This window comes from Rhagoletis pomonella, unplaced genomic scaffold (assembly GCF_013731165.1).
Source record: "Rhagoletis pomonella isolate Grant_MI unplaced genomic scaffold, Rhpom_1.0 Rhpom_scaffold_00003, whole genome shotgun sequence".
Classification (NCBI taxonomy): domain Eukaryota; kingdom Metazoa; phylum Arthropoda; class Insecta; order Diptera; family Tephritidae; genus Rhagoletis; species Rhagoletis pomonella.
This window is the reverse complement of record NW_023458557.1, coordinates 96057653-96075694: the sequence shown is the minus strand read 5'-3', so window position 1 is coordinate 96075694 and position 18042 is coordinate 96057653. Positions and strand designations below refer to the sequence as shown.

The 18042-nt window shown below is 35.3% G+C and overlaps 1 protein-coding gene across 2 annotated transcripts in view; it reads right to left on the bottom strand.

Moving 5' to 3' along the window:
• The window catches only part of LOC118735868 (non-lysosomal glucosylceramidase), a 35753-nt gene extending 18439 nt beyond the window's left edge, over positions 1-17314 (bottom strand). For both annotated transcript variants that reach the window (XM_036465856.1, XM_036465857.1), the window contains exon 1: positions 16660-17314. In XM_036465856.1, the coding sequence (XP_036321749.1) occupies positions 16660-16865 (206 nt within the window). In that variant the 5' untranslated portion in view covers positions 16866-17314. The remainder of the gene's footprint in view (positions 1-16659) is intronic.
• Between the last annotated feature and the right edge of the window lie 728 nt (positions 17315-18042).

Sequence of the window (18042 nt, the reverse complement as noted above, 5' to 3'; positions counted from 1 at the left end):
ATACACTGTATGTATGTATGTGTACATATATATTGTATCTACTATGTGTAATAACTGAGCCTTGGCTTGGTTTTTAAAGTGTACTTACTCGTATGAAAGGATATACGTTGTCTGCAGGACATGTTATTATGGTTTCCTTTTCCTCCAACATTTATGGCATATCAAATAAATACTAGCCAGCACAGGGCTCAGCATAAATGTGAATGACCAACAGCTTGAGTGGGCTTTTGCGCCTAATTGCATGCTATGCTTACTTAATTAACTCACTTTCTACACCCTGGGACTGCGTCATTTTTTTGTGAATATGAATTATGTTTATTTAAGTTTCTGTGTGCCATTTTGGCGGTGAGGGTTTAGCTCAAATTCGGCAGTTAATTTTCACTTTTTGTATTAAAAACCTGTAGTTAACTGCCGAATAGGAGTCTCGTCACTGTAAAAACGGCCCTGTGGCGTTTTTGTAATTACCAGCTCAAGATTGTGTCAAGTATTTTATTAGAGTAAACGGGCGTGGCTAATTTTTGGTGCCAATAAGGGCCCTTAAAACTTCAGTTTTAGTGGTGGAAATTTGACACAAAAAAACCAAATAGCATCTTCAAAAAGTACATAGTATTTTTTGTACAGCTTACATATGTATGTATGTATATGAACCGAGTATGCCAGTTGTAGTTATAAATGTAAGACTTTGATATTCGAATCGTTAATAGTTAAATAGGTCGTCGATATCTTACAAATAGTAGAGGAGTAGATAGCAAACTTTTTATCTTTTCGTGTTATGTTTGTGTAGATTTTATTAAAAAAAAAAAATTGCAATCGGCATACAGTACTCACTTCATTGAATTAATACGTGCAGGATACAAAACCACATAAATTCATTGAAAAAACGTAAAATCAGAAGCTGCCGTCCCGATCCGACCAATACGTTTTGGGGGCAGCTAGATGCGGTTGAAAAACTACAAGTACATGGAATATCGACAGATCTATTCAAAGCTAGCATAGTAGGGTTAGTAGGGCGAAATTTCTTAGGCCTGGGTCTTTAATAGCTTGTCTTCAAACCTAGCAGATTCACACATACTGCCTGCCTATGCGTCATAGAGAAGCTGCCAATCGTGAGGCCTACGCCTATGGGTAATGATGTTGAGCGTCACTATTAAATCTATCCCAATAAAAGAGAACCTCTTCGAGCCCAAGCTTTTGGACAAGGTGTGCTGCTAACTTGAAACCATACCATATATAGACAAAACAAGCAGCGGGAACGACCCAGATTTTCAACGTTTGATGGATTTCGCCGACCTAAACGGGGTTAGATCGCCGAAACAACAGCCCATGGTCGGGTAAAACCCGAGTCATTCCGGTACGTAGAACCGGCCATCCCAGCGGACAGCTGCTTGCGGAAGAGCCCTCGCCAAGGCACGTCAGGAGGTAAAGATGCATCTTTACGAACTGACGGACGAAGTCCAGAGGTTTATTAAACAACATCTGGACCCGTCAACCTACCGACAGGCCCTGAACGGTATTCACAGGGTAACAGTCTCGAGTTATGTAGACTTCGCCCTGTCAATGCCGTTCTAGGCACACAACCACCTGACGTGGACGGGATAGAACTTTATCTGCCTCGGGAGACCCGCACTACAGTAGCCCAACTCCTCTCTGGCTATTGCAGCAGGCTAAACTCTTACTTGAGCAGAATCAATGACGATGTGCCCAACCAATTCCCGGCATGTGGAGAGTCGCCACATGACTTCCGGCACCTCTTCACATGCCCTGAGAACCCCACTCAGCTGACGCTCCTGTCCCTATGGACAGACCCTGTGGAAGTCGCACACTTCCTCCCCCTAGCTGAAATAGACGACAACGTTGACGGATGAACCTATCCGAGCGGGGCTTAGTAGCCGCTACAACAACAACAACAAAAACCCAGATTTTCACGACAAAGCAGTCTTCGTAACCGGAACGACTCAAATTCATATCTGGCTAAGGACTGCCAATCTAGCCTCATTTCCCAAAACTCCTTGGGGAATTTGCTTGCTATTACAACAACAAACCAGATTTATATGTACGGGGCTAAGGACTGCAGAATTGTATGCTGCTACAACAATAAAGCGGCCGCTGTAGCTGAGTGGTTAGAGATGTCGCGATGCGCAGACATACTCGGTGGTGTAGTTTGCCTATAAGTTTCGATACGACTACACTCCCTAAAAACGACTTGCACTCGACACGACAATCGCAATGAAGACGATAATTTCACTTGGTATCTGTGTATGAACAGTTAAAGCAAAGGCGCTCACAAAGATAAAACACGAAAAACGGAAGAACCCTTCTGCAGTCGATTGGGACAACTGGTGGAACTTGGCAAATGAGAGAACCGGTTGACAAGGTTTTTGAATCTCCGCCCAAAGCAACATTCAACAGAGTCATCTTAAATATACCAACGTTATTTTGAATTCCTAACAATAGTTTAATTTGTTACCATGTGCGATAAAATACATATGTAAATATATAATGTAGCCAAAATAAATATGTATGTTTGCAACAAAGTGAGAATTAACGTATGAAAATACATTATCTTCAATTATTTAGTCTGAGCAATGCCAATAAAAGGTCTCTTACCGCATTAAAATTACAGGCGTGCACTAGACGCGTGCTGACAAAAATAGACGCAAGTGTTTTATTACCAACGGCAGAAGCATCAAGATTTTAGAATAAAATTAAATACATCCATATACATAAGTAGTAGCAGTACAGAAATTTTGGACAGATTGATTATTTCCCCCCACATCATAATATTTCTCTCTTTATTTATTTATTATTATTACGGCGTTGTAGGCCTAAAGCTTAAAATATATATCGTCGTTTAAAGTACAAAACCGCGTATCGTCATTCCGCAAAACCGCGTAACTGACATTGGTTGCCAAAAATTGGATTTGCTCACACAAGCTCCTGGCTCAATCCTTATCCATTCGTCCTGAAATATACTAGCCAGAAATTCGATTTATTTATAAAGAAGAGAACCATGAGCGCTTTTACTCTCTAGAAAATAATTTATACAACCTCACATACGCGGTTTTGCATTTTGTTGATACGCGGTTTTGCACTTTAAACGACGATATAACAAAACTTTATAATTCATAAATTCATAGAATTCGATGGGCAGCTGGAGGGGTGTCGTCCTCAGTCTACTCCGATGGCGCTTTCGCCAAGTGAAACCTCGCCTGAACCACAGGCATGCGACCTAAAGCAGTTTTCTAAGTTCATCAGAAGATGGAGACTTTTGAAAGTTTATAAATAAGTATGATAGCGAATTTTGCAAGAAGAGTTAACATTTGATGCTCTTTTTTCTGAATATAGAAAGATTTTGCACTGTTGTGGAAGTGAACATGAAACTACTTTAAATACTGGTACATACGTTAGCCCCCAAAAATTAAAAATCGAAAATATTTTACATAGCGCACTTTGCAAGTATACTACTCGAATTGTGTAATTCGATGCAATTTTATAAATAACCAACGAACTATACAAAGCTGCGCATGTTGCCACAATAAGCATGCACGATTTAAGGTGTGTCACCATTGGCTGACACGCACAACCATTTCGGGTAAAAGAGCTTTTGTGTGCAAGCAGCAACAGTCATGTTCAAGAGCCACATGCATACGTTAAAATACCCATACATGCATCACGAAAATTCCAGCTACTGTTAAAAATAAATCCTTAAGCAAAATGCATTCTCCAAGTTTCAATGAACTTTGTGGTTGCGCAAGCAGTTCAACTCCATAGCAAAAGGTTTTCCAGTAGGCACACTTGGAAAATACATATTTATTATACAATTATGGAAAATATAAATAAATAAAATCGTCCAAACGTCAGGTTATGCATTTTTTTGACACTGAATGTATATGCACATTTACAAATAAAAATACCCAAATATCGTAAAATATATATGTACATACATACGTACATATCGCACAACCTATTCAAAAGAGTAACAACGAAAAAATTAGATCTGGAAATATAACTGCTTGTGAATCGAACAGATTGAACGCAATTAATACAAAAATAAGATTAACAGTTACATAGTTAGACAATTTATGTAAGTATGCTGAAAGAAATCGACCTATTTTTTTTTTTTTTTTTTTTTTTGTGGCTCCTTTTAAGAGGGAGTGCAATCTGACAATTCCGCTAATGCTCTTTCCTTGTTTGATTACCAAAATCTCGTATATATAATGTATATACCAACATAAGTATTTAACTTGAACCAAATAGTTAAACATAAATTTACGTATGAAAGGTACAAGCGAATAAGTAAGTATTTTGGCTTCAACAGAAAAGTATATACATACATATACATATGTATGTTTTGCATAGGACATACACAATTTATGTTACGCTAGTCATTGAGCTGGAACACCCAATTATGGTACGCAGTATATGTACATATGTCTGCGAAGTTGGCAGTAAATTTGGCGCCAAATTTGTAATTTATGAGACTTTTTGATTGGCGGCAAGTCTTAAAAAGAATATGTATGAAACACCAAAAGATTGAAGTATGTGCATATGTTTCTATTGATCGACATTTCCCTGCGGGAAACGGGGCTAGTTTGTAGCTAAATTATAAATACCCAGCAGTTCTAACTTTTTCTTATTTTTTTTCTTTAGGACGTAACTAACTAATTTTTGAAGGGCGATGGCCGCAAAGTAATGGGAACTAGATACCTCTACATTATATGTTAACTAACTTGTCGCTAACTACTTTTGGACATAAATTATCAATAAAAAAAATTTTTCAATTTTATATTTTTTTATTTAGTTGCTTATTTTGTTTAACAATACATATTTACTTATTCTTTTACATGTTCTTTTGTAGGTGGTCTCATATTTGCATTCGATTAGACCTAACATCAAGTTGATAATATAAAATTTCGACTTTTATTTTATTTGTCCTGAATTCGAAAAAGAATCTGCAAAGTGCAGAAAAAATGTGTATTGAAAGTAATTTTTGTATGAGGATATATAAATAGAAACTTGTAAAGAAACCAAACTCTCTGTAACGTCTGCATGACTCCTGCACAACTTTACAACTAACTTAAAGTAAGTTTTGTCATAGCTAGTTAAAAGTTAGTTATTTATCGAAATCCCGCAAAAAAGCTAACTATAAGTTGGTTATTTTAATAAATTGATAATTTTTTTCTGCAGACATACATACATATGGGTATTTCCAAACTGGCGTTACGTGCGACTTGTATGACAAAATGTTTAAAAAATTTTATAAGTCAAAATTTGAAAAAGGTTTTTCCATATTTGTTTAGCAATGGCCCGTTATTGATTAAAAAAAATTACAACTATTGGTAGTAGCGATTTAAAGATATTAGTAAGCATACGCGCTGGCGTGACATTACGAAAAACAGAAGTGGATTTTGACTTCGATTACAAACTTGCAAAACTCTGCGAATTGGGCAAGACTATTTGTACAAACGTTTGTGTAGTAAAAATGCCTATGCCTTACTACGTTTCAACTAAACATGCCAAATTCGAAACAAATCAGAGCATGAATATGGGTTATCTAAATATCTCGACCCTGGTGCCACCTTTTTTTGCAAAAAGTTTCTGCTTATATAAACAATATATATTATAAAAGCAGTCGAATCGGCATATAAATAAGTTAGATATAGGACTTTAATTAATTTTTTTTTTTCAAATGATCGGATCTAAACCAAATGGGACCACCTGTGAGAGACTACCTTTCCGAAAAAAAGGAATTATCGAAATCGGTTGACGTGGTCCCAAGTTAGACGGTAACATACATAAAAAAAAAATAAAAATTTCCGACCAATTGATAACCTTCTCCTTTTTTGGAAGTCGGTTAAAAACAACAGCTCCACTTTCCTTCTAAGATACCTACTTATCTACAAATGAAGCTTCTAAGTTAATGTATGTACTCTTGAATTTCATAAAACGTATAGTCAAATGTTGTTGACTGATAACATTAAAACTTTTAGCGTTATCAGGCATTCCGCTCCAGTTTGAAAAGAGTTTAACACTTTGGAGATTACGCTAAATGCAATGCACTAAAACTACATACATACATACATACATATGTACATACATTTGTACGTACAAAATACAACATACACAGCCACAGTAATGCACATACGTATGTACATATGTAAATCTGCTAAGCTTAATAGCAAAGTACAAAACTGTATGCTATAAATTAAACAAAAAAAAAAACAGCTGTGCAGCTGCTTTGTTGAAAACATTTTATATTTGTTTACAGTAGCTGAAGAAAAAATGCTGTGGAAGTTAATTTTAAATAGGTGCTATTTTATATTTCTAAATACATAAGTATTGTGCAATATTAAACAATAAACTGATTGATAAGCGCCGAAACTACTTTGCTATGAAAGTGATTGTCAACCACACTCATGGCGCTACTATTTACTTTTAGATAAAACATTTTTTGTAGTGGAAAAACTTTTCGTTATCAGTCGACAGTTCAACAGCATATCGCTGGCGTAGAGTGAAAAGTTCCACTTCAGTAAATCCACTTGTTACGAAAACTTTCTTTTTGATACAGGCAGCAAGAAATTGTTTACAAAAATATCAAATTATTTTACTTCTGAACATTTTCTAGCAGAAAAACGAAAGTTTTCTAAATCTAAAAAAAAACACAGAAAAGAACACATATAATTTTCATAATCGTCGAACTCTACGGATTTATGTACCTATGCATATGGAGTTATGATTTGCTTTGAATACGAACAAATTTTGTTATCAAAATTTTTCAAAATATTTAAAGAAAAAGAAGTTTGGGTAATCACTCCTGTAAAATTAAAATAACCGACGGATTCAAAAATACATTAAAAAAAACATATGAACCACGTCCATAAACCTAGCTGACCCAAGTCGCCAAAAATCAATAAAAATTAGCTAGGAATTAGGTGTCTTTTAGGTGTTAATTAGGGCCTCCAAAATTAATTTAGGTGTTCCTTTGGTTTCCGAGAAATTCGCAAAAATGTGTGGGTCAGCTAGGTTTACGTAAACCTAGCTGACCCATCGTTAAATTTAGGTTTTAAATTTTCCAGATATATGCTGGAATTAGGTGTCTTTTAGGTGTTCTTCAACGCCACTAAAACTAATTTAGTAGCTCCATTGGTTTCCGAGAAATTCGCAAAAATGTGTTTTTCAGCTAGCTCAGCGCTGTTAAGGTAGCTGAACAATCTTAAATTTTTTTTTTTTAATTTTCGAGATACATATATGCAGGAATTAGGTGTCTTTTAGGTGTTCTTCAACGCCACTAAAACCAATTTAGTAGCTCCATTGGTTTCCTAGAAATTCGCAAAAATGTGTTTTTCAGCTAGCTCAGCGCTGTTAAGCTAGCTGAACAATCTTAAATTTTTTTTTTTAAATTTTCGAGATACAAATATGCAGGAATTATGTGTCTTTTAGGTGTTCTTCAACGCCACTAAAACCAATTTAGTAGCTCCATTGGTTTCCTAGAAATTCGCAAAAATGTGTTTTTCAGCTAGCTCAGCGCTGTTAAGCTAGCTGAACAATCTTACATTTTTTTTTTTAATTTTCGAGATACATATATGCAGGAATTAGGTGTCTTTTAGGTGTTCTAGGTGTTTACGTAAACCTAGCTGACCCACACATTTTTGCGAATTTCTCGGAAACCAAAGGAACACCTAAATTAATTTTGGAGGCCCTAATTAACACCTAAAAGACACCTAATTCCTAGCTAATTTTTATTGATTTTTGGCGACTTGGGTCAGCTAGGTTTATGGACGTATATGAACCCGCATGAGTATCTCTGAAATACGGTTCGGTGGGGTTCAAAAGATTCAAGTGTTTTGTACTAAGAGGTACAAATATCAAAAAATATGACAAACACTATAAAAAGTGGAATCGCGATAATTCGTAACCAGTTAATTCGAAAATCTCAATACTTGATTGTTAAAAGTTCGTTGGTCCCTTGAAAAAAAAATTTTGTTAATTCGCAAAATTTGCATACAAATTGGTCCCCTCGTTGATTAATTTTTTTTGCCAATGCAAGTCATGTTCAACCTCTTATAATTCGTAGTTCGTTGCTGATATCCTCTTGTAATTCGTAATGCAACCCAAAATTCTATGCAGGTGTACTTCGAAAAAATAAATGTTCGAAATTGTTTACATTTATGTGACTCGAATCGAAATTTTCTCCGTTTGGCAACTTTGGTATTCTGCGTTCCGTTTCCTTTCGATTAATCTTCGAAATTTACGATTATACCTATTCTACATTTCGATCGTAGTTCCGTTTTTCTAAGTTGCAAATTTGTTGACGGAGTACATTTCAATTGTTATTTTCGTGGGTTTAAATAATACAATTTTATAAAAAATTTAAGTAGAATATACTGTGCATGATTGTAAAAGTCATCATAAATGAATTTTCTCGATTTCTGTGTTTTCGCGAGCGGTAATACGGGAAATACGAAAAATTGGCTCAAATAATGGCAACCAAAAGGGATATTGCGCGACGTTTTCAAAGTGGAAGACCAGGCGTTTTTGTTTACATTATCTATAGATAAGACTGTGAAATGCACTGAATACAATTTATTCTTTTTATATAAAATTAATAGATGTATGTACATAGATACATACATACATAAAATATGAAGTTAAATAAAAAAGATGATTTTATTATTGCACTCGTTTTTACTAACTTTTTAAAAAGAGGTGCGTATGTTGTCTCGAATTCGATTTGCTATGGAAAGATAAGCTTTGTTCTTCCCCTCCTCCTGACGGCTTTCAAAATGGGAGTCATTTGCGTTCAAATCTTCCACTCTGTAGTAAATGCAAATGTTGTGGAGTGCTCAAACAACGTTTATAATTCCACTGACTGTAAGCGATGATTAATACAGTTCAAGATGAATTCCTTATGACTCTTCACTCATCTGAAAAAGATCAAACATGCCCCTAAATCTCCGCCTTTCAACTTCCGCATCAGCAATCTGGGACTCGTTCTTCTCTTCAAGCAATAACGCCGCGGCTACGGATTTCATTCTTATAATTATGTATCCACTTAAATTTTATTTTTAAATTACAGTGATGCTAGGTATATTTAGTTATTTTAAAATATTTACAAACTTTAACTTCATATGCTGCTATAGTTTGGTGGCAAATATTTCTTTGTTTTGTTTCGATTTCACACATTCCTAGGCAAACAGCTGATTTCGAAAGATGTTTTCTCTCTACCTCTTCTTCTTTCGTTTCGATCGTAACGCAGAATACCTAAGTTCGATTCCAGCGCAGCGGAATGCGGGGACGTAATCGAAATGCAGAATAGGGCTGATTTTCCTAGTCAGGTAAAATCGTCTAATATGCCAGCCAACGAATTGCTGGTATATTTAGACGTCATAATTATACCTAGTAAAACTATTGAAGAATGACTTCTTTGATTATAAAAATTTCTAGCGTTGCCGAAAGACGCAAATCTCGCATTGCGTATCGAGAAGTGCAAATTTCTGACAAAGAAAATAGAACATTTAGGTCACGGTAGAGACTTGTATTCTAAAATCTGAGTTCGTCTATAAAGGATCAGTATTTAGTAGCAACAAAATACAATTTTTTATTTCTATAATCTATTGGAAAAGAGCTAATTACAGTTGCCCTGCAGTGGCTGGATAGAGCGAGCTTTATCCGCGTGGCGGTTGAAAACGTTCCACAAACATACATTTGAAAACATAGCACTGCTTGTCTGTAACATAATTTTGTTTAAATTCCCCAGAAAGGTTGTGAAAGTTATTCCATTTGTATTCAGTTGAATGTTAAAACCTGAGTTTATACTTATGTACACGGAACAATTTAATAGACGTGAAAATGATGATTTCAATACTCGAAAAGTTTTGTTATATTCCCTAGTAAATATCACAGTGAAAATCCGAAACTGACTTTACCGACAACAAACAAATCTGCACATTTTCCATTAGCAAGTAATGCTCGTAGCATTGCTACCCCAATTCCTACATTCTAATATCTACATTACTCATTTATATATGTAAATGTAGGTATATAAATACATACATATAAATATTAAGCTACTACATTCATTTTACTCAAATAATTTTTAAAAGTGCATGCTTCGCAAAGCAATGTAAATCAAACCCAAGTAACTATTTACTAAGCCAACGCGATTATTTACAAATGCACAAAATAATAACTTGGCTTAAGTATTTGCTTGACTGACTGCCCTAAAAAACAAGTATGAATGTGCTCACGTGGGTATTATAAAATAATATGTTTACATACATACATATCAACATACTTACATATACATATTCATTGCTATTCTGTATTTAATAGTGGGTTGAAAGCAAAACTGAAATATTCTGCATTCATGTGAAGCTTTTTTTAAGGGAAGCGACAAGGATATCATGAATATTTTTGATTGGATGCAAAATTTTTTTGTCCGAAAAAAGAAAGGCGCTGATGTTACTTTTTTTATCCGTTAAAAGGTTTGATAGTTGCACCTGCTGAAAGCATCGCAAATATGCCTTTTAATATGAAACAAAGGCTAAATGATTGTATTCCCTACAAGAAGAGGGACAGTCATATGATTGAGATTTGCGGTGGTGAGTACAAGGACTTACTTAAATTATATAAGAGAGAAGTACGAAAGGCAAAGAATAAATCCTGTAGGGCTGTGATAAATTGGAGAGAGATCAAACTAGGTGGGCAGGCTTAGGAAACTCCTAACTAAGATTCCACGCCTAGCCTTAAACGTAAGAGTTGCGGGGACTGGACCAATTCAAGCCACAGCTGCCAGAAGAGCTGGTCGACCCACTTTCCGTGATGTGTGGCCTCGACAGACCTCGATAGTGGTGGAAGTATATCGGATAGCATTCCGACAATTGCTATAGCTTCATCCAAAGTAGAATTGGCTATAAATAGTTTTGAGCCCAAGGAATCGCCGGGAGTAGACGAAATATTCCCTGCCTTGCTTTAGAGGGCTAATCACCTGGTGGTACCATGTTTTAGGCTGAGCTATGTGCCGGTACTGTGGAAAGAAGCGATGGTTGTCGAGTTTTCTCCAAGGCATACATCCCATAACTTCCATTTCATTTCTCCAAAAAACGCTGGAAAAAACACTTTGTCGCCAAGCATCTTGACCAAGGCACAACATGCGTACACTAAGGGCAAACCCACAGAGAAGGCGCTAGACTCGCTAGTACAATACTTTGAGAAAGCTTTAGAATACAAGGAATATTTTTTGGGGTTTTCTGGATATTGTCGGAGTTTTCAATAATGTCTGAAGTGAAGCTATTTTGAATAGCATCAGTGGGGTATATAAATGATTTGATCGGCCAAAAGTTAATTTTTTTTAGGTGAACGCCAGTAAAAAAGAAACTGAAGAGCAAAAACTATTCATAAGGAAGCAATGAGCCTCAGCCCTTTTCTTTGTCAGTGTAATAAGGGCCCCACACGGGACAGTCGAAACTTGATTTTCATTTTCAGTGTTAGGGTACTTAGGGCGAAGCAATTTTTTCCTAAGGTAATATTATATCCTTGAGCTTTTGACAAGTGGTAAGGGCTATGGATTTTGACGGAGTGAGGAAGCGTGTATACTTTTTAGATAATTTAATAGAAACTAGTGGTACTGTAACTATTGTAGGTAAAATTAAAAACAATTGCCGTCTTCACATCTTCCGTTTATCAGGTTATCTGGCTAAAAAATTATTATTCCCTAGTGTGTTTTGTTTTTGCAAACTGAGTTAAAAATATACATAACTACATAACCAGATAACCTGACAAAGAGGCAGGTATAAATACCCTATATATGATTAAAATTATTATTTTTTCGGGGTTTACCGGCAAATTTTCACTGCATCAAATACCTACTTCTACCTTCTACACGATTTTGAAAAAGCTGCTCACGAATGACTTCATTACTAAAATGTTTGGGAGCCTATCAATCGGGAATCCATCGCTAAGCACGTACCTAATGGCTCAACGCCGTCCAGATTAACCAAACCTAACTTGCACAATAGTTACACATTTTTGTTGTTGTTGTAACAGGATACAAATTCCCCTAAGAGTATTTAGGGATGTTGCTGGAGTGACCGGATATGAATCTGGATCGTTCCGGTTAGGTAGACAGCCGACCCTATCCTGCCTTAAGGCCAGTATGCAGCTCTCAAGAAAAGCAAAAACTCCATATAAAATGACGTACAAAAAATGGCTAAGAAATTTTCTTGTGTAAAAATTTCTTGCGCCAGTACGCAGTTCTTAAGAAATGTGCTACGATTTCTACTACGGTTTTCTAAAGTTTTTTGTGAAAAATGAGCACAAAGCATGCTTGCAACATAAATATATGGCCCATTCCATTATTTCTTGAGGAAAGAGTGAGGCAACAGGCTGGTGAAGTATCAGATGTCAAAATTCCTTTAACACACACACACACGATATAATCAACTTTTTTCTTGACCGTTTTCTTCAGAGCTGTATACTGGCCCTTACTAACAAAAATTCTGAACTCGTTAATAAAAGTACTCGCATCAGTTCTTATGAATACAGTTTTTAAAATTTTCGGTGACACAATATTCGGTGACAAGCGGAATAGACCATATAACTTTCAAAAAGAGGTAAATCTGATCAGACGAATATAGCACATAATCGTATAATGCAATATCTAAATGCTTTCGTATAAGATGCAAAAGATAAAAGATAGATAAATTCCGCGAACAATCAGTAAAATAAAGAGGAAGTTAAAAAATCTGTTTCTCGACGTGGGTTTGAATTTTTATGTGTAACACTGTATCATAAGAAACCAAAACAACACTTTCCTCTATAAAAAATCGAAAGCGAATGAAATCAACAAAAGCACGCAACCCTGCCTTTCGACTGAGGAGACTATCGCGGGTAATACGAGTATAAAGTAGGCTTGTGGAAAGCGAATTCGTGACGAATTTTATTGAGCTAAACGCAAAGTTGTTCCTAATATCGTAAAGCAAAAGTATCCTGCCATACACTAGTAAAAATTCGTTTCACTATACAAACACATACACACATATGTACATATACATATATAGGTATGTACATATTTATAAGTAAAAGCATTTCATCGACTTGCTGTCGACCAGGCGTCACGTTTGGCCTAAATACTGGTAGTGGTACATTCCAGCGCTTTCAGGCTGGCGACACTGTGTCCCGTCGACCAGTTATGGCGCGCGCATTTTACCCTAAGCTTTTGACACATTTTTCGTTGTGCCAAACTTCAACGGAAGAAGGACGTTAATGCAGAGTTGCAGTTGGTGAGTACCTACGAGTTATTTTTGGACTTCAAACAATCAAAAATACCAGTAGGCAACGCTTTACGAATATTACAATGGATTTTAAGTACACATAGATTGTAAGCCTAAATATATGCCTCGTAATTTGGTGGGGGATCATTTACGGAAATATTCTCTGTATGGCAGATGGCCGCTGTGGTGTAGTTGTTAGTAGTGCGCGCGAGAATTCCGCAGTACCTAGATTCGAGCCCAGTTTCCGAATAACATAAACACATTTTTTTTTTTTTCAGCAGGTTATGGTAAATTTCCGTGTGTATTCTGCCATGAAAAACAGCTTCTCATAAAAAAAACAATCGCCGTTTGCATTCGGCGTGAAACTGTAAGTCTCTGCCTTTTGTGTGCAAACATCAAAGCGCACGCCACAAATCGGAGGAGAAGCTCGGCCAAACACTTACATATTGTGTAAGTGCCATTCTATTATTATTATTAAAGAACATGGTGGAATAATAACAAGGTGTTGTCAGTAGCGACGTGTTTGTTGTGATTTTGACAAGATGGGCATGCTTAATTTCAGTGCTGCCGATCTTAATTTTTATACTACTATTCGTTGGGAAATAGTATCTAAAATAATCCATTTTAGTAATTCGTTTTATCGCGATTTTTAAAGAACTTGGTGTTTTCAGAACAATATTAATATTTAAAATTGCTGGATTTGTATAATTTTTGTCCGCAAAAAGTAAAAACTAAAAGCAAACGTACACAAAAATCGTATCGAAGGCGATTTTTTATATTAAATAACTTTTGCTGCATTGTCATAATATTGAGCCAAATGAACTACTGATACACTAGAATAGAGTGGCTGCATGGTTAAATTAGGAATTCGCTTATATTATCGATATTTATTTGTTATAATCTGTTTAGAAAATCATTTACAGTCTTATAGAAAATCGCCTTATTTTACGGCTTTTTACTTTTTTAAAGTTACAATATATGTCCAAGCTGTGTGGAGCTGCCGATACAAACATATATTCAGGCTTACAAGCCTGTAATTATACATTTTTCTACATTTAATTTGAAATAGTATGCACCAACGGATTAAAGGTAGTAAATAATTAGTACCTTTTCGAGTACTTTAAAATGCGTGACCGGAATAGACCTGCCGAAAAAGTGAGGTTAAGTTATTGACAACACCTTGTTATTATTACACCATGATTAAAGAAGTCGTAAAATGTCATAGACTATGTTTGCTTATTTGAGAATGTTTGTGCGTTCACACATCGCTGGCTTTGAGTGAAAAGCTTAGCAGCTTTTTTGTGGAAATTCAAATTGTGATATATTTGAAGTTAAAAATCGTTTCCAGAAGGATTAAGGGCCGATTTCATAATAAAATTAAAGAATATTTTAAAATTTAAAGGATGCTTCATAAAGCCACTTTAAAGATAAAGGTGTCCTTTAGTTAAATACCCAAAATGGAAATTTAAATGACATAAAGGTACCTTTTGTAAGAAAAAAAGTTTGTTAGTTTTGTCGTTATAATTACATATTTACGACAATCAGCTGATGCAATTTTGCCCAGATCAGCATTGCCAACTTTGTTATTTCCATTTAAATTAACCTTTTGTCATTGTTCAACTGCCATTGTATTATGAAAACACTTCTTGTTTAAAGCGCATTTGAATGACACTTTAACTAAAAGCAAACTTTTGCAAAAGAAACTTTAACAGGCCTATTCTGCGTTGGTAACAAAAATTTTGTTACCAGTAAATAAAGTTCCCGGTAATTTTTAAACCCTTTTCGCATTCTGCACACTGGTAAATTTTGTTACCATCTCATAACCACATAACAAAATATTGCCCCGTGAAGTATGCAACACCAGAATTTATACAAAACTTCATAGCTGAATTGCTGAATAGATTAATTTGTTACCAAGGTACTTAGGATTGCGGTTTCAAGAAATGGTGTTATTTTTCGGTAACAAAATTTTCCGGTGTCAAAATGTTCGGTAACAAGCAGAATAGGCCTGTTCGTGTTTGATTATGAAATTGGCTCTAAGGTACTTTTTTATGTGTTCCCGTTTATATTCAATGTAAGATAAATTTACCTCTCTGAAGTTGGCCGGACAACTTTTTCCCAAAGCAAAAAGTCCTATCGGATAATTTGCCGTTAATTATCCGTGAAAATAATAATTTTGCAGCGGACATATTTAAAAAAAATGTCGCGTGCTCTTCCGTGGAAGATAGCAGGACACCTTCTGAAAACCAATTAAGGAAACAAGCTAACCCAAACTAACTATCTGATAATTGCCGTAAATTATCCGTTCTTTACTACGTGGGACTAAAAATTTTGTCGCAGACATATTTAAAAAAAATATCGCTCTTCCGTGGAAGTGAGCAGGACACCTTCTGAAAAGCAATTAAGGAAACCAGCTAAACCCAAACTAACTATCTGATAATTTTCCGTAAATTATCCGTGGGACTAAAAATTGGTTTTGGCTTTTTCAAGCTATAAAGGCATCAGCCCCGAACTAACTTTTCGGAACCCAACCCCTTTTTTTATTCCACTAGGATACCTACCATAAACAAATAGTATGACGCTTAAACTGGGCGAGATAACGTCAATCGGGCGACAAATTTTGACTTCCACTTTTCAAATATACCCACTTTTAGGTGCGGGGACCTTCTAGTTTTAATACATTCAGTGTTAAACTTAACTTTTTTATATTATTTTTAATATTAAAATCTTATGAACTACAAAACCGTTAAAAAAAATAACGATGTACAAATAAAGGTAATTTATTTATCGTTCAACTTATGTAGGTACCTAATTAATATTATTTATTATATTCTAAAGCCAAGAATACTAAAAAACGAAAATATTTCGTTATTTTTTTCATTAAATGAAATGAAAGCTTTACATACTATTTAATTATATAATTTTTTAATAAGGCTTTTTAAAAAATCGTGTTTGTTTAATTTTTTTTGCAATTTTTTTTAAATAAAATTTGATTTTCGCTAAGACTTTACCTATTAAAGCCATTCATATTTCCTATTGAATGACATCAAAAATTAACAAAAAAAAAACGTGCTTTCGTTTTCGAGATATTTGAATTAAAAAAATTCTGACTTTGACCTTTGGTAACTGTAGTTTTCGATTGCCATCAAACAAAATTATACCGGTATAACTGCCTCAAAAATCTCTATCGATGTCCCTTGCAAAAATTTGTCGCCCTCGTTATCGGAATCGTGCCTTAAACTGTTGTTATACGTGGTAATATCAGTTTTCCCCAAAAATGTAGATATATACCCATGTACATATGTAGGTATGTACGTGTTAACGTAGAAATAGGATGATATGTATGTTTGTAGGTACATATGTACATAGGTACTTCAAAATTACATACCTGCATGCCAATGGAACGAGCGGCAAAGTTTGCTTCAGCGATGGTCGCAAATTCTGATTGCGTTTCTCTGGCCAAACGTGGTCAAATTTCAGCTTGAGTCCATAGCGTGGAACTGCGGTTATCTCGTTCTGCTGCATCTCCTCATAATTTGCGCTTACCGAATCCATATTTGACTGCTGCTGGTCGGTCATTCCTAATGATTCCATTTAGTAGTACAACTTAAATTATCGTGGGAGCGTTCAAATAATTAGTCGGCTACAATTTTATTAGCACCAATCAAATTAATTTAAAAAAAGCAAGAAACGACGGCACAAATTGCAGCACAGAAAAATTTGCTGTGAAAACACACAAACACGTATTGTACGTACACACTTTTTTCACGATCACATCCGCAATAGAAAAAATCAATTCATAAATACAGCGGCGCTTTTGCTTTGCTTTCACTTTTTCTTTACAGTTCAAAACTGATTAAAACACTTTAAAAACGATAATAAACGACAAACACACAAATTTGTAATTACTTAATTATCCATTTTCCGCTTGAATTTACTCAAATAAATTGTTGCTTCACTACTTTTGGGCCCCCAATTTTTTTTTTTTTTATTAGAAAGCAAAACACGTGTTTCATCCGCCGCAATCAACCGCACTCGCTCAATTCCACGAAAGAACTAAAATGGCTCTGAAATTCCGTTGCTTTTGCAGACAGCTATGCGTGAAAGAGCGAAAAGCAACAACAAAGCGCATACGTAGGTATGGATGTGTGTGTTTGTGTGTGCAATGGTGGAGCAGCTCAGTGGGGTTTTTGTTTAGAATTGACGTGGAGCAAATTGGAAAGAGTGTGTGCGAGAGAATGCAGTATGGTGTGTGTGTGTGTGTGTGTGAATACGTGGAAGTGCAGAACAGCTGTTCGCAGAGCTGCCCATTGGCCGTCAATTGAATGGATTTTAGAGATTTCTATAATAAAATGAAGTCGAAAATAAAATAAAATTTAATAAAATACAAGTATATAATTAGAAAAAAATTTTAGGACAAGCTTTTATTATAACCGGTTTCACCAGTAATTTAAATGGAAAATGATTTTTTATTTTCTGTCAATTTCCATATAAAATTCAAAAAATTAAAATCATTTTTCACTTAATTTGCTTTCGGGAAATTGGCTGTTAGTTTTTAATAAAAAAGAAAAATCGACCCCGCACCACCTAACGGCTAACATTTTTGCGGAGTTATTCCTTTTTATGTAAGTTATATACATTCCGTTTATGAACCATATCGGACCATAAATACAGGTTTTCCAAATATTTCGACGCCTACGCAACCTAGCGGATTAGATCCTTATTCAAATTTCACTGAATTTCTGTGGAGTTTGGTTAAAAATTGGATGTA